Raw genomic sequence first — 18,335 nt, forward strand, 5'->3', positions numbered from 1 at the left:
ATGCAGCAAAGTATTTCACTTGTGAAATTATCTGAGTGGTTAAAGAGCCAATTCTCTGCCGGTAGCCTACAAAAATGAGGAAATAGGAAAGACCTACATGTCTATGACTGGCCACCATGAGAAGAAAACATAAAAAAGCTTACATCCAGTACAGCAGTCCAGTGGAGTCTCTAAAGTAACAGTATTGAAGCTAAAAAGGACATCTGCCTCAATTTTTTTTTTCACTAGTGCATGTCTAGGAGCCACCTTCCTCACGGCAAACCTGCAAGCTCCTGGCAGCTGGACCAGCCACTCTGGCAAGAGAACTTGCTGCATCTTGCCAGTTGCTGCGGTTTTGGGGGGCAGTTCCCAGCTGGACTGAGTCAAGGCACTGTAAAGATTCTTATCCAGAGCCATTTTACCTCAGCTTCATCATCACATCTTTTACATGGTTCTTTAGACCTAGTCTTTAGTCTGGGGTAATCCGTCTCTGCTCCAATCTGTAACTTGCTGATGTTTCCAGAGACTCACAGAGTCAAAAGCACGACAGTACCACAGGGATCATCTGTTCCCACTGCCTTCATGATGTGGGCTGCAAAAACTCACCCAGCAATTTCTGCCCCAAGCCTATGTCTATTTCCTTTCCTCTTTCAAAGAGGTGCTTTGTCTTTATTTAAACACTTCAGGAGAAGAAGAATTCATTATACCCATAAATAAGTTGTTTATTATGGTCAATTACTTTGGCTGTGAAAAAATTTACTTCTAGTCTGAAATTGTCCAGGTTTACCACTTAACTGTTGGCTCATGTTATAACTTCTACTAGATGAGATGTCTGCTAAAAAAAATGGAGGCCCTTTGTACCTTTGTCAGTACTAAGGCTGCACTCAAATCACCATTCATCTTTTTCTTTTTTTTTGTTTTTTCTTCTTTTTTCCCTTGGCACAGTAAGTAAGGAAGTATTTAACTAATTAAGATCAAGGTCTCTCCCTGGAATACAGGCTCCCCAGACCTCAAGTCTTTTTTGTAACTCTGAACACCTCCCAGGTCTTGGCACATGTTGGGAGTCCCAACAGACAAGCTGCACATCACTGCTCAGGAGAAACTGTGCCTTGCCACCACTGTGTGGTTCTTTTCCTTCCTCCTCCCTGAGTGATGCTCACCCATGTAACTTCAGAATAGCATCAGGCTATTGAAAGGGCTTTTTAATGGCATCTCTCTTCCCTGATGCCAGGCCCCACAGTGCTCCACATAAGTTACTTCCCCTTCCCCTGTTTTTCACATTTATTAGACTATGGGTAAGGCTGTCAGATAATCTTACCTTGCTGAAAGAGCCTGCCTTACTACAATGGCCACCTTTTAGTAGTCCTCTTAAAAGGACCTGATCACTTCTCATCACACCATATCTTTTTTCTTTTTTTACTATTGTTTTATATTTCATGTAGCAGTGTATTTATAAATTATAAACACATACTTAACATAGCTGTAAGGACTCCATTCAAACATGAGCAGGCAGATAAATGCTGATTTGAAACTGCATGATTTTGCACACTTTCATTCTGGCTGTGGCTGATTATGTGGCACTAGTTCAAAAGTCTTATAAAATGGTTGGCCATCAAAACATGGTCTACTGAGCACTCTTTTTACACATGAAAAGGCTGATCTATTAATCTTTCCTGGGTTTTTGTTTTGTTTTAAATCTGTGTGAATAAAGTTCTTTTTTATTCTTGGAAATGGTGGAATTAAATCTATGAAGTCCCATTATAATATATGGAGTCATAGAATGGTTTGTATTGCAAGAGACCTTCAAGATCATCTACTCCAACCCCCCTGCCAGAGGCAGGGATGTCTCTCAACTAGACTCATCTGCTCAAGGCCTCATCCAACCTGGCCTTGAACACCCCCAGGGAGAAGGCATCCACAGCCTCTCTGGGCAACCTGTTCCTGAGTCTCAACACCCTCACACTTCTTCCTAACATCCAGTCTGAACCTACTCTCCCCCTCAGCTTCAAGCCATTCCCCCATTGTCCTGTTGCTAGACACCCTCATGAAAAGTCCCTCTCCAGCCTTCCTGTAGGATCCCTTCCAGAACTGGAAGGCAGCTATAAGTCAGTCATTTATACAATATATATTCACTTAAGCAACCTGGTCTAGTAGGAGGTGCCCATGGAAGGGGGGTGGGGGTGGGCTGGAACTAGACAATCTTTAATGTCCCTTTCAAGCCAACTCATTCTATAATTCGATAATAAGCAACTATTCACCATTTGGTTCTAACATCAACCATGCAAGTCATATACAGGATGACAGGGCCACACAGTACTAGCACCACCAAAAAAAATAAATTAAAAAAACTCAAGCAGCTCACCATATTCCAACATCTGCCAAACAGTTAGTTTAACTAAAATCAGCAGCAATTTCTTTTCCCTTCACAGTTTTCATTGTTATTCCCACAGGTGCCCAAGCGCTGAAAACTCATTTGTTAAATGTCTCATCTAATGGGCTCTGGAGGAAAGTTTTTCAAATGCACCAACCTGCTGAACCAAGTAAAATTGTAACAACAACTTTTCCAGTGGTGATTATCATGTTGCCAATAAACTCCCTCAGTCTGGACGCTAGGGAGGCAATTCGACGCAGCAGTTTTAGTTTCATGGTTTCCTCGAACTCTGCTTCACCACAGTCTTCATCATCCAGATCTTCTTCATATATCAAAGCATCATCTGGCTCTAACTTTTCTCTAACAGCCTAAAAGAGAAAAAGAGAATGCAAAAGAAAGAGAGAAAATAATTTGAAATTAGAACCACATATGTATTATTTAACAATGAAGTTTTCTTATAATCTTTGACTATGTGCAAACAACGAGAGAGCGAAGGAAGATGAACTAAAGCTAGAGTTGTACATTGAAGGTTCCCACTTCAGCTCTGTCTCATGAAAAAAGGGTATTAAGGGCTGTCTCTGAGGAAGAGTGCAGTCCTCCTGCATGTGCACAAAAGGCTATTTGTTCATTACTATAGGAAATTCGGGTTGGTTTGCTCAGCATTCATTCCATCATGCTATCCATTATCTCGTAATCTCCTCTGACTCAGTGGCTTCAGGTATAAGCTCCAGCCACTAAGCACGAGTGCCTTCCTGGTTGGTGTTCCTCAACAAATCTCAGTTTTCAAACCCTTCCCCATGAACTCTTTCTCAGACTTTACATGCAAAACCTAGGAGTGATCTGAGACAGGGCAACAAGGGCTGAAACAAATGGACAGATAACTCACTGGTGACTGAAAGGAGTTTGGGAGAGAAAAAAAATACACTAAGCAGAAACTTCTGGAGAGAACGAGAAATGGTGAAATTGGCTGGTGGTGAAAGAAAGGGAGAAAATGTGAGCAAGAGAGTAGTGAAAGCCTGAGTGATCTGCAACCATTTATCAAGAGAAATAAGACTGGTGGTTTAGAACTACACAATGGAAAAAGGAAAAGAAGGAAATGTATGAAGGCCCCTCATACTTGAGGAGTTTGTTAGGATTTGGCAGTAGCCCCTTCACCATCAAGTCACCGTTGTATCTTGGAGACCAGAAGGGATACACAGCTACTGAGTGATGCAGACTAAATCATCAACCCATGGTGAGAATCGGCAGGATTAGCAAGAGGCCCACCCAAAGATACACTTTATGGAAAAAAATTGTCATTCACAGACATGTAGGGGCATATTTTATAATAATTAAAAAAGAAAAAAGAAAGTAGTGGGTCTGAGCCAGGTTCTCACTTGGTGCAATACAGCACTGCTGCCTTGGCACTAATCGAATGTGTATTAGCTAACGTTAGTTCTGGCCAAGCAGTATCTCCATGTGTGAAAGCAAGAGAGACAAATCCTTGCTATTTTGCAACAGAACAGCAAGTTTTAATATTTATTACTGACCTCTGAAAATACAAAATTCCAGACCAACAGATAAGATTGCAGAAGGAACAGCTGAACCCTCAGGCTGCTTAACCAAATGCCTCACCACCATTTTGTTATGGAGATTCCCAAAGGAACAAAATCCCCCGTGGCTTCCTTCATTTCACCTCTAAACCTGGTGCCAACTTTCTCCTCTTTACTTTGGAGCACTAACAATGTTGTGAATGCCCAGGAAAAGCCTGCTTATCCTCAGGAGTGCCTGCTATCCTGAGAATGAAGTGTGTATTAAATACAGTAGGGCTGATCTGGGAAATCTAACCTTCTCTGGGACATAGCTGCCTATTTCCTTAGCTACACCCAATTTAAATGGAATATTTAGCACTTCAGTTGCTTTGTTATTGTCACCATTCACTTCTACAGCTCTCAACATAGGAATTATTGGATCCTTATGCAAAATAATGGAGAGGAGATGGCAGCCCAAACATGCAGCCATCACATTTTGAGCCATGCAGCACAAAGAGGCACTGCATCTGTTCATCTCTGCTTTTCCTGAGCTCCTACCTAGAGAGGTGCTACTGAAATACTCAGAAACAATGCTGACCATAGGCTACCTTCTCCTCTTACTTGTGCTACAGCTGCCCCAAAAAAGGCTAACATTACGACCATTTCTGCTCATGCTGTAATAACTAGGTAAACCTGCTCCCAGGATTGGGTGCAATCCTGCTCCTTCTGGATGGGCTCTTGTGCTCTGTGACTTCAGCTTACTATGACCAGTGAAAAGCGAAACTTTCAATGGTCCAGTACCTGAAGGGTGTCTACAGGAAAGATGGAGATGGACTTTTTAATATGGGCCTGTTGTGACAGAACAAGGGGCAATGGTCAAGGGGCAATGGTTTTAAACTTGAGCAGGGTGGATTTAGATTAGACATTAGGACAAAGTTCTTTACTATGAGGGTGGTGAGATACTGGAACAGGTTGTCCAGAGAAGTGGATACATCATTGCTGGAAATGTTGAAGACCGGTCAGAATGAGACTTTGAGCAAGTAGGAGGTGTCCCTGCCCACAGCAGGAGTGTTTGAACTAGATGATCTTTAAGGTCCTTTTCAACTTGAGCCATTCTATGTTTCTATGAACAACCATAACCTGCAATCCTGGAAGCTTTTCCCTGGCAGATACATGTTGGCTTGCAGCTTTTCAGCACAGCCTAAGTTATCAATGATACAGCTGTGCAAGGATTGCCTGAGTTCAGAGACCGGGGCTTTACACCAGTATGCTCTCTAGAAGAGGTGGATTAGCTTCCTCATCCCTCTCTTCCCTATCTGTAAGTGCTTCTGAGGATGACACTGGAGTCCTTAGCCTTATTGTCTACCCTCATGGTGGGCTTCATTACCTAGTACAAGATTATCTTAGTAAAAAGACTATGACAGCTCAACAATTACAAGCTTGCTATTTTTCTATGTACAAACATTTGTATCCCATATCCAAGCTGAAGTCAAGGAGCTGAAAGGTCACATTCCAGTGCATGTCAAAAGGACAAACTTTGGGTTCCCCCGCTCTCATATTCATCACTCAACTACTGGCTTATCTGAGTCAGCTTCCCAGTTTCTCCCATTGAGCACTTCAAATTGCTGAAGGCAGGCAAACAGTGAACAGTTTTTAGATCCCACACAGTGATAACGTGTCTGTTGTTTTAACACTTTCTGATGATTAAATGGGCCAAGCAAGGACCTGCTCATCACAGAACACCATTGCTCCAGCCAGACTCTTTTGCAAAGCTCTTTTGACTATGTGGATTAGTCTAAAGCTACAAACCCATGCTACATAGGCTCCAGATAGAAAAAATACTTTTACTTCCATAATAAATTACTTATTATGCAATTACAGGATCCCTGTGGATGCTGATTAAATCAAATAAACTTCTGCATTCAAGGAGTATAGAGCATTTGTGAAGCCATAAACATGTGTTTCCATGACCTTTGCTCTGTAGAGCAGGGGCCCAGGACTTTCTATAAACAAACTAAATGCAGTTTAGGTTTTTCAGCAATCGTGTGGAAGTCCCAGGAGGATTTATTGTACAACGTTTTCTTAAACTGCCACATTGAGATAAAGAACAGGCAAAGAAACAGTACAGCCTCTGTAGCAGCTATGGCAGCTACAATTGTGGACAGGGCCAGAACGTCCATTAGCTGCTTTGGGGGCTGCTTTACTAATACCCAACTTCTAAATGTTTCATCTGGTACAGTATAAACACTACTGCACAAAGATTTCCTCTTGTCCCAGAGATGTATTTACTAACAGGAAGTCTGAATTCTAACCTAAACCCCATTCTTGCTTCAAAACACTCCTTGCTTTATACTTACCTTTAATGGCATTGTGCCTGTAAACACAAATTTGGTTATTTATTGACTTGATTCTGGAAGGGACCCTCATGAAACTTCCAAAATTCAGTTTCAGTGTAACCCACCAGAATTGTTACAGCTAAGGATACACAAGCCTCAGAATGGGCACAACTCCCATCCCTGTGAAACCATTGCATTAATTATTGTGACCTCTCAAGCACACACTGCTAAGGTCATGAGAATGTCTGCCTACTCATGTCATTAGAATAAGTTCTCACGAGAGCTCAGGTGCTTCCTCCTTCTAGTAGGCTCATAAATGCTGGACAAATAGCCTCTTCTGCACTATTTTGACATCTCCTCCCAGTTAGAATCAGGAAACAGACAGGAGGTAGAAAATTAAAAACAAGTCTAAGAAAAATACAAGTTTACCAACTGCTTTCAATAGCTTTGAGCTTTTAACACTGGTTAAATGGATCCTGCTGTGTCAGGTCAACTTAGTTTATGTATCATGTAGGCATTAAAGAACTTACAGAGATGCAGTGATGAGCCTCATTATCCAACCTGATATCCAGATGACACTGTGTTTTCCAACAGTTTGGATTGCAGGGGGCAGAAAAGCAACCTGCCATTCGGCTGCATGGAGCACTGCCATGATCCCATACCAACCTGCTTGTCAAGTGGTCATGCTCTTTAAATACTTCTGTGAACCAGAGCCTGAAGCAACCTCCTGCAGAGCAGTGCACAAGTTCACTGATTTAAACACCTCCTTAGAATGCTTTGGGTGGGAAGGGATCTTTAAAGGTCACATAGTCCAAGCCCCCTGCAGTGAGCAGGGACATCTGCAACTAGATTAAGTTGCTCAGAGCCCCATCCAACCTGATCTGGAACAAAGGTTTCCGGGCATGTGGCTTCTATCACCTCTCTGGGCAACCTGGGCCAGTGTTTACCACTCTTGGTGTAAAAAAGTTCTTTCTATCTAGGCCTCCTCTGGCACTGCTCCAACAGGTCCATGTCTTTCCTCTGCTGAGGACTCCAGAGCTGGACCCAGCACTGCAGGTGAGGTCTCAGCAGAGCAGAGGGCAGAATCCCCTCCCTCCACCTGCTGCCCACGCTGCTTTGGATACAGCCCCAAATACAGTTGGCTTCTGAGCTGTGAGCACACATTTTCTACTCACGTTGAGCTTTTCATTCACCATTACCCCCTGGTCCTCTTCCACAGGGCTGCCCTTAATCCCATTATCTCCCAGCCTGTATTGACATCAAGGATTGTCCCAACCCAGGTGCCTCTAAATAGGCTGTTGGGTTGCAGAGCCCCACCCCAGCACCCAGCTACTTCCCAGAGCCTGCTCCATGCTAGGACCTCCCACAACAGCCTTACCCAAACAGCTGCAGGTACGTGTGCTCAGCACAGGAGCACTTGTACATCAGAGCCAACTGTGTTATCTATTGCTGGTGGTACCAGAGAATTTCTTTCATGATCTGGGTTAGCCTTAAGGTGTATAGTTTGGCTGGCAGAAAAGACAGGCATGCCTTCCTCACAAGGAGGCAAGAGTGAGCAAGTCAGCATGGTCTGACCTCATTCTGGCAATTTTAATCAGTCTCCAGAAGAATCACTGTAGCTGTCACATCCCAGACCTCAGCAGTCTTCTAATCTCTGGTCCTGACTGGCTGCACTGGTTTCTTTAAAATCAACTGGACTGTCTTCCTGCTCACCTGAAGATCAAATGCCCCAAGGAACATGCTTATGGCCCCTGCTGTCACTGTTACTGTAAAACCATAATTCCCTCTTTGGAAGACACTTAAGATAGTACTTCCTACAATGATATCTTCAATCAGAGATCATATTTTGGTTCTATACCTGTGATAAGAGTAGCACAGATACAATTTATTAGGCATGTTTTATAAGTCTGTTCAAGCTGGTACTACACCCCAGTTTCTGGACTGCCTTTTCATTTAAAAGAACAATTTAATGAACATTTTTGGTTTAGAAATCATCTGAGACAAGCAATTTGATGCAACTTTGCCAGCAGAACTACAGAAATAGTCTCTCTCTGTCTGTTATGACGTTGGTTGGGTTCAGTTGCCTCCCTGGTGCCTAAGTGATGCATTCAAGCTAGATGGGACACACCATAACATGACAGACTTATCTTTTAGAGCAGTTGCCTCTAAACAAAGATCTTTAACCCCTTCAAAATGGTGTTTAACCTTTATCTTTAGAAATAAGACAGAATCATAGTAGAATCATAGAATCAATAAGGTTGGAAAAGACCTCAAAGATCATCAAGTCCAACCTGTCACCAAAGGCCTCATGACTACTTAACCATGGCACCAAGTGCCACGTCCAATCCCCTCTTGAACACCTTCAGGGACAGTGACTCCACCACCTCCCTGGGCAGCCCATTCCGACAGCAACAACTCTCTCTGTGAAGAACTTTCTCCTCACCTCGAGCCTAAACTTTCCCTGGCGCAGTTTGATAGTTACAGCAGTATGAGAAATTGATTCCTGCCTTCAGGATCACCACATAAATATGCACATATAGAAGTGCATAGAGAAACAATAACCAAAATAACATAATATGCTTTGGACAGAAAATAAATTTAACCGTTACTTGTTTTACCATCAAAAGCACTGCAAGCCCTTAATGGGATACAAATGGTTGCAGTTTCAACCTGCAGTCAATACTAGACCATGTTAAGGCAGTCATTTATTGAATTTCCAATTTTGCAAGAAAGCAAAGAACTCCACAGTTGTTCTGAAAGCATCAGCATGTGAGAAATGGATTTATCTCCTTTTTCTGCCACAGAATTGATACAAACACTTCCACGTAAACAACCCTCGTGTGTCCTTCAACTTAAGCACTACAGAAATGCGGCTGCCTAGCAAGAGTAATCTTCTTTATGGCCATCTTGCATGAAATGTACATAGTGTTCAAAGGGAGCTTAGGTGGATCTTCAGAAAGCCAAAGGGGAACATGCACAGGGAAAGAAAAAATAATAGCCAGGAAAGAAAAATAACACTGAGTAACTTCAGGGGAACACCCTGGCAAACCCATCCGCGGAGGTGTTACAAGATGCAGAGATGTGTTGCTAAGGGACATGGTTTAGCACCAGACATGGTAGTGTTAGATAATGGTTGGGTCAATGATCCTAAAGGTCTTTTTCAACTAAAACAATCTAAACATTTACCCAAAGGGAGGTTGGAGACAGGAGGGGGCCAACTTCTTGATGACAAGTGACAACACTAGAGGAAATGATTACAAGCTGCACCAGAGGAGGTTCAGGCTGGATGTTAGGAAATATTTCTTCACTAAAAGTGTTCTCAAACATTGGAATGGACTGCCCAGGGCAGTGGTGGAGTCACCATCCCTGTTCAAGCAGCGTGTGGACAGTGCTCTTAGGAACATGATCTAGTGCTGAGCCTTCAATGCTGGATTGAAGGTTGGACTGGATGGCCTCATGCAATCAGATACATTCTGTGATTCTGTGAAATCAAGTGTGAGACAATCACAGTGAACATTTTGGTAGGTGCAACATTAATGAGATAGAGGCAACTGGGAAGCTAAATAGTAATCTAAAATTTGTATTACTCATGTGAATCACTGCAAAAGAAAAACTAATGTGAAATTAACTTTAGGTCCTATAGCTCTCAATGAAAAAATTTACCACTGGTAGATCTCAAGTAGCCAAATCCTGGGTTCAAGGCCTGCACAGCATTGGATAAATTCGCCAGGGATGTACTATCATAAACAACATTCAGTGTGTTTGCAGTGTTTGATAGTAACACCAGATAGACACTTCCACAGTGAAATCTCCTGTGGGAAAGAGTCACTCATTGAAAAAAAAGGATTGAGCCATTTACTTGAAGAACAGAGAGCCAGAGACATTCAGTGATTCAGAGGAACTGAAAAATAAAACATTGATAAAGACAAGCACAGCTCTGAAGTAGGATAACAGGAAGGCAACTCATTAAATCCAGTATACAATAGCTATTGTACTGAGAGGGCTAAAGATTATTTCGCCTCCCGAGGTACCTATAGCACTTGAGCAAACACCAAGTGATTTCAGCACAAGACTCACTTGGCTGACATGGAAATAAGAGTTTCACATCTTGACTTGAAAAAGCTGTCAGGCACATAAGCCAAATGCAAAAGAGAGGAGAACTCACAAGCAGAGTTCAGTGGTTTGGCCTGAGATGATTCAACTTGGGGTTTGTTGGTTTTTTTTTGGGAAAAGGAAATAGGAAGAGTTGGGTTATGACTACAAGGCATAATTCAGCACAAACTCTAAATGATCTCGTGCAGGTATGCGAAGCAGCACAGGCACCCACATGGAGTAATTCTTGGACCAAAAAAATATGCACATTATACCATTATCCATCTTGCTAAAAAGGATGGTAAATAACCCAAGCATGGTGCTATGGTTATTTGCAGTATTTGCCAAGTGGCTTGGATAGTTCTTCAGTCCCACCCTGAAGAGCCACAGCAGAATGGCACATTTAATCCGTAAGAGAACCCAAATTTACTTGGCTTCTTTTGTATTACAGAACAACCTTTAAAGAAGTATGGCTTTTTTTTCTCCCAAAATATCAGAGAGGTAGAGTGAGAGAGAATTCAGAGATAGAGAGGAAATAGCCTCCAATTGTGCCAGGGGAGGTTTAGATTAGATATGAGGAAAGATTTAATTCCTGGCAGAGTGGTCAGGCATTGGAACAGGCTGCCCAGGGAGGAGGTGGAGATAGCATCCCTGGAGGAGCTAAAAAAATGCAGAGACATGGCAGTCTGGGACATGATTTAGTGGGTACGGTGGTGGTAGGTTGTCAGTGGCACCTGATGATCCTTGAGGTCTTTTCCAGCCAACAATTCTATGATCCTATCAAACAAATGCGAGAGAAGGAAACAGCACATTGAAGTAAAAGAACAGAAATAGAAAAGGTTATAATGCAGTTCTGAATACACATACAATCTAAATTAGATGCTTTTTAAACACCAGAAAAGCAAAATGACAGAAGAGGGTCCCATCAGGAGCAATAGGATGAAGAAAAACTGGCCTGTTTCTAAGATGGTACTTCCTACCTTCCAGAGGGAATTATGTGATACAGCTGCCTGCGATAGCAGCAGAATGAATTCCATGACCCCAGAGATTCCTTCTTGTGCTGTGTTGTTCATCACTTAAACTGTCCCTAGGCAATAGCATTCCAGGATTTTCATCTCCCAGTTAATATGTCTATATCTCCACATTTTGAACTGAGGATTGGTAGAAGAGCAAAGCAGTACCCTCGCTGAAAACATGCCACAAGAAGGATTTCTTCATGTCATGTTTGAGGCCAAAACAGGCCAGGAGCATGCTGAAGTTTCATGTACTGTGGTCTGTAACATTCTGTAGCCAAGGCACTGCTGCAGTGTAATTAGGTATTTGTGTTAAGACTTATCCACAGACATGTGCATCAAACCAAGAAGCTAATGTAACTTGTAAACTTTTGACCCTTGTTAAGATGAGATGCATGAGAATTGTTACTGAGGGAGGCAGCTGGGGAAGGTCTGGCAAACTTCACCACTACAAACATCATGAGCAAAGTGATAAGGGAACCTCAACAACTCTTTTTAAACCTCAGAAATAAGGTATTAAATCCTACTCCCACCATGTTCAAAGTAGACTAAGATCAGCTGGGTTGTGATTAGCTCTCCAGAGCTCAAAACCAAAGGAATATTTATAATTAATTAGAAAAGGTAAGCCAAGGCTGTGCTAAACAGAGAGGATGAGGAGAAGAAAGAAGGAATGAAAGAGGTGTCATCAGGAAGCTAAAAGCCAAGAAAGTCCAGCCTTCTCTAAGAAGTACTTTTCTCCTTTTTATTTTCCTTGTAATCTTTTTCACAATAGCCATCCTTTGCTATCTCTGAAGAAGTTGTATATGAGAAGAAGATGTTTAGAGAAATAAAGGCCAAAAGTCCCTGTGTCAATGAGATGTTGAATGTTTGATTCTTAGAAAAAAATATTGCAGGCTATAAGAGCAATGGGATAGTCACCTAGACAAGGTCGTGGGCACCGCTGTAAACAGCTCAGAAGAAATACATAGAATACATAGAATACATAGAATACATAGAATAAACCAGGTTGGAAGAGACCTTCAAGATCATCGCGTCCAACCCATCAACCAATCCAACTCCGCCCAAGCAACTAACCCACAGCACCAAGTACCCCGTCAAGTCTTCTCCTAAAAACCTCCAGTGATGGTGACTCCACCACCTCCCCAGGCAGCCCATTCCAATGTGCAATCACTCTTTCTGTATAGAACTTTTTTCTAACATCCAGCCTGTATCTCCCCTGGCGCAGCCTGAGACTGTGTCCTCTTGTTCTGGTACTGCTTGCCTGGGAGAAGAGACCAACATCCGTCTGTCTACAACCTCCCTTCAGGTAGTTGTAGAGAGTAATAAGGTCACCCCTCAGTCTCCTCTTCTCCAGGCTAAGCAACCCCAGCTCCCTCAGCCTCTCCTCATAGGGCTTATGTTCCAAACCCCTCACCAACTTTGTTGCTCTTCTCTGGACTCGTTCCAGCAAGTCAACATCCTTCCTAAACTGAGGGGCCCAGAACTGGACACAGTACTCGAGGTGCGGCCTAACCAGTGCAGTGTACAGGGGCAGAATGACCTCCCTGCTCCTGCTGGCCACACTGTTCCTGATGCAGGCCAGGATGCCATTGGCCCTCTTAGCTGCCTGGGCACACTGCAGGCTCATGTTCAGTCTACCGTCGACCAGCACCCCCAGGTCCCTCTCAGAAATCTCTACATCTGAAGGCAAGACAAATGGCAAAGTGTGAGCAACGACAAGGACTATGGCAGCAGATCTTTCTTGGAGCTGTACTCTAAGCTGAGCTAATTATCCATACTATACAGGACATCCAGGTAGGTGATATGAATAAAACTTATGAATACATCTTATGAAGAGGAACTGAAGGAGCTGGGACTGTTTAGTTTGAAAAAGAGGAGGCTGAGGGGAGACCTCATCACTCCCTACAACTACCTGAAAGGACATTATAGAGCGGCTGGTGTTGATCTCTTCTCACAGGTAGTTAGCGATAGAATAAAAAGGAGCAGCCTCAATTTGTGATTGGGTAGGTTTAGCTGGACATCAGGAAAACTTTTCATGGAAAGAGCGGTCAGGCATTGGAATGGGCTGCCGAGGGAGGTGTTGAGTCACCAACCCTGGATGTGTTTAAAGGTGGTTTGGATGTGGTTCCAGGGGATATGGTTCAGGGGTGAACCTTGTAGAGTAGGGTCAATGGTTGGATTTAGTGATCCTGAGTGTCTTTTCTGACCTGAATGTTTTTGTGATTCTGTGCTATGCTAGTAGAATTGTCCGTCCCAACAATCTGAGTCTAGAGAATGAATGTCATAATGCTGTCAATTAAATCAAGACCTTGACTCAAATGCTGTCACTGCTGTTATCTGTAACTCAAGTGAATTTTGCATAAATACAGCTAGTTCAGTAAAAAGTAATTAAAGGGAAAAAAGACATTGAAAAAAGAACAGGGCCTGCCTGCCTTTAAGAGGATAAATATGTAAGATGATAAATACATCCATCTGATTTCCCTTATACCATCTCGCTCTGGTTTATAACATGTCATACAAGGGACCTTCCATAAAATTAAATAGTGTTACATTTAAAATAAAATCAGAGAGCACTTATTAAATTGTGGAAGTCCTTGCTTCATGATGCCACTGAAGCCAAGAAATTAATGAGGTTTTAAAAAGGGTCTGGATAATTATATGTTTAACAAGATTATCCATAGTAGCTCTAATCAAAAAAACAACATTTTTTTGGAAGGGGTTTGAAACCACATGTTTTAGGATGAAAACCAGTCTCTCAGTAGATCAGAAGAAATTGTTTTGCTGGAGATGGAGAAAAGGCATTCCCTTACTTGCTTGCTGTCCTTATTCAGTAAGTACTTTGGACATGCTGGAACATGTCCAAAGAAGGGCCATGAGGATGATCAGAGGGCGCCTCTCCTCTTGTGAGGACAGGCTGAGAGAGTTGGGGCTATTCAGTCTGGAGAGGAGAAGGCTCTCAGGAGACCTTATTGTGGCCTTCCAGTATCTGAAGGGGGACTACAAGAAAGCTGGTGAGGGACTTTTTAGGGTGTCAGGTAGTGATAGGACTAGGGGGAATGGAGCAAAACTAGAAGTGGGTATATTCAGGCTGAATGTTAGAAGTTTTTCCCCATGAGGGTGGTGAGACTCTGGAACAGGTTGCCCAGGGAGGTGGTAGAAACCCCATCCCTGGAAGTTTTTAAGGCCAGGCTGGATGTGACTCTGAGCAACCTGAGGTGTCTCTGCCCACAGCATGGGGGTGGAACTGGCTGATCTTTGAGGTCCCTTCCAACCCTGACAATTCTATGATTCTACGACTCTAAGCTGCTTTCAAGATGAGGATTCTGGTCTAAATGGGCAGTTTCTAGACTAGGAAGTCCTTGGACAAGGCGTGGGACATATGTATCTATTCTGTCCTGTATTTAGTGCAGTCACACATGGAGACCTGGACCAAATGAGAGCTCTCAATATGCTACATGCCCAGTGCAGGTGTAGGACAAATAGCCCTCTCACTGTTTAGAAAGACAAAATCAGGAAAAGGAGCATTTTTGCTGCTCCTCTTGGCCAAGAGACACAGAAGCTGAGAGACAGATGAAGCAATAGAGTTGAGGACACAAAACAAGTTCATGGCCAAATTGAGGATCATGCTGGTCCCCCTGACTCCAGTTCAGTATCTTGACTCCAAGCCAAGCTCTCCTCACATTCTACCCAAACTATTTTTTAAAAAAAATGCCTTGTCTTGCCTTGCCTTTTTCCTTGCTGAGATCCCAAGCAAATCTCTGCCTTCCACAGAAGAAAGGAGGGGTAAAGGCCCTAGGATCAAGCTTCCCTCAGACAAAATACTGACCTAGTGGTCCCATTTGCTTACTAAAAGTGCATGGATGAGAAATAAGCTCAAAAGGGCAAGTTCACAGGAGGAAGTTGCATTGGAGACTACAGCTGCATATTTCAATTAAGATAACACCTCTTCCAAAGCTTAAATTGGTCAATTTCCCTCATCACTTATTAGGCAATTCCTCCACCATCTCAAGAAAAAGTTTACTTCCTTTGTTATACCTATGACACTATATCTGCATTTTGGCACATAAAACACCATCTACACTAAATCAAAAGTGTCATACCTTCAGCTGCAGCTGGAAGTTAACTGTTCTTTCTTATTTTCTTCTACCTTTTACACCTTGTGACTGGCATTGTGCTTTTCAGCCTTTGCAATCCGGGCCTGTCTCCAGCTGAATTCACCTGCTTTAAATTTTCTGAGCCCTAATAAAAAAGGCCTGCAGACACGTTTGCTCCAAGTGTGCAACCATTTAGGGGTGGTAATGAGTTGGACCGCAGCCTGGTATCTGGCAAACCTTCCTACTTCATGACTCACTGTTAATTAAAACCACACTCTTTGCTTATTCCTGGGATATCGTTACTTACAAATAATTGAGAGCCTCTCGCTGCCTTACAGCCTCCTCCTTCCCTTCCCAGTTCTGCTCTGTAGAATGCACTTTTCTGTTGGAGATCTGCTTCCCTTAAAGCTGGAGGCAGTGCAATGAAGAAGGACATCCATTTTTTCAATGAATCCTTGTTATCCTTAATTTGGATGCTGATACTTCTTATTTTGAATTGCATCCCAATCCACAAGCAATCTGCCCCACTGTACTCTACAGCTGATTCCTGAAGGCAACTGCTATGACTACTGAGCAGCACAAACTGCTCTTTAACCCCAGGCAATCTTTCAACTGAAATGTGATGGATTCACAGAGAGCTTTGAAAAAGTCACTCTTAGAAGCATTAAAACAGCTACGTAAGAGGTTTTCTTATATATAAGTCTTGGAATGAATAAAGTGAGTTTTAGTTTTTAATCAAATTCTTGAATTATTTCACCCCCACACAAAGCAGATGTCTGAGAATCATTCAAACTAAATCATTTTATGCCAAAAGGTAAAGCTGCAAGACCAACTGTCTGCAGTTGCCTGGAAGCCACAGTGTTGATTTCTTGATTTCTAGAGTTGTCCATGGCTAGACATCTAGCAACCTGAAAAATGAATCACAGAATCACTGGGGCTGGACAAGTCCTTTTGAATAGGATAGGATAGGATAGGATAGGATAGGATAGGATAGGATAGGATAGGATAGGATAGGATGGGATGGAATAGGATAGAACAGAATAGACCAGGTTGGAAAAGACCTTTGAGATCATCAAGTCAAACCTATCATCCAACACTATCTAATCAATTAAATCATGGCATCAAGTGCCCCATCCAGTCTCTTCCTAAACACCTCCAGTGATGGTGACTCCACCACCTCCCTGGGCAGCCCATTCCAATGGCCAATCACTCTTTCTATGAAGAATTTCTTCCTAACATCCAGCCTAAACCTCCCCTGGCACAGCTTGAGACTGTGCTATGTTTCTGTTGAGCCTGTTCCAATCAGTTGATGCATCCTTAACAAAACCTCATACCATGAATCTCTGATGACTGGTGGCAGGGATGCTCAGCTGAAGCTCTTCAGCTCTAGAATTGCCTGCAGGGTTGGTCTAACAAACTCAGAAGTATTTCCCTTGGAGGCACAGTACCAAATGCAACACTTCCCCTGAAGGGTTTGTCCATAGGTAGTTACTGATGCAACTCATTTTTTGTTTTCTAATTCACTGGAGCTACAGCATCAGTTGAGATCAGCACCAACATCCAGCCATAGGCATCAGTCAGCTAAGGCACAATTCAAAGAACTGACCTCTTCCTTAGTTTTCACTTTTCCCTATGTACTCTACCAAGGAAGAACTGAAAATTATGTGAAACCCACACAGTTTGGACTTGGTTTAGACGATGCCAATATTCTCCCAGCTTCAGACACTCAGCTGCATGCTCTGCATATGCATTAGCTTCCTTCCAGTCAGCCCTGCCAAATACATATTCCTAGCAGATTCAGCTGCTTCTGCAGGCTCCTCCTAACTAGCAGAAACGATTCCAGGATGTTACGTGCAGACACCTAGAAAGAGAAAGCTGAAGGCTGGAAAAATGTATTTAATAGGTATTTAATTTTCCACTCTCCATTTCACTCCATCATTAAAAAACAAGCAGGTTGTTCTGATGCAAACTTATCATTTCAGCTGTGAAGATGAGAATTCCTTAAAGCCCTGGGGATCACCTGACATGACAGTAACTGTTATCCCTTTATTTCAAAAACATAAAAAGCCTCTGATAGTGTTTTGGGTGTCACTAAATCTAAACACAGCTGCTGTGTTCTCTAAATATTCTATCACACATCCAGTTCACAGAACATAAATAATATTTGCTGCTTTTTGATGTGAAGTAAAATATATTCATGCAGATTTCTGTTTGCCCAGTATCAATATTGCTTTGCAGTCAAAGTTTTTTTCCCTTCTCCCTCCTACTCTTTGTGGAAAATTCTGGACCATTTAGCTGCACTGGTGGATTGCTTTTGAGGTAGCCAGTCTAAGGACAATTTAAAGCTACACTCTGTGGTATGTAATCAGTGTTTTAGCTCAGGTTTTGCCTTGTATTCCAGGGAAATGACTATTGAATCCTGCCTGGAAGGCAGCACCAATCCTCTCCAGGAGACCAAGCTCCCTTTGACCCAGACTTGAGGCTCAGCTGAAGAAAACAGAAAGTGAGTATCTTAACACTGTCCTCTTAATTCAGGGGAGCCTAAACATGCCCTTTTGGTTTTCTTATGAGCTTCTGCCATCAGCTTACTCCTGGTTTATGCACATCTATGCTTTTTTTTTCCCAGGAGATCAAGGTCTTCAAGGAAGTCCATTGAGCCCACTCTGCTATAATGCAACTCTTAAAAGAGATGGGCTGAACACAAAACATGCTAACAGGGTGGAGGATGAAGGGACTGAGAGCAGCCCTGTGAAGTAGGACTTGGGAGTACTGGTGGATGAAAAGCTGGACATGAACCAGCAATGTGCACTTACAGTGCAGAAGTCAACCATGCCTTGGGCTGCATCCAAAGCAGTGTGTGCAGCAGGTGGAAGGAGGGGATTCTGCCCCTCTGCTCCACTCTTCTGAGACCCTATCTGCAGTGCTAAGTCCAGCTCTGG

At 42.8% G+C, this 18,335-nt stretch overlaps 1 protein-coding gene across 2 annotated transcripts in view; it reads right to left on the bottom strand.

Annotated features, from left to right (window-relative positions):
* PIEZO2 (piezo type mechanosensitive ion channel component 2) overlaps positions 1-18,335 on the bottom strand; it is a 338,300-nt gene that overhangs the window by 137,851 nt on the left and 182,114 nt on the right. For both annotated transcript variants that reach the window (XM_054164079.1, XM_054164078.1), the window contains exon 6: positions 2,508-2,718. In XM_054164079.1, coding sequence (XP_054020054.1) covers positions 2,508-2,718 — 211 coding nt within the window. The remainder of the gene's footprint in view (positions 1-2,507; positions 2,719-18,335) is intronic.

Source organism: Dryobates pubescens, chromosome 9, assembly GCF_014839835.1.
Source record: "Dryobates pubescens isolate bDryPub1 chromosome 9, bDryPub1.pri, whole genome shotgun sequence".
NCBI classification, from domain to species: domain Eukaryota; kingdom Metazoa; phylum Chordata; class Aves; order Piciformes; family Picidae; genus Dryobates; species Dryobates pubescens.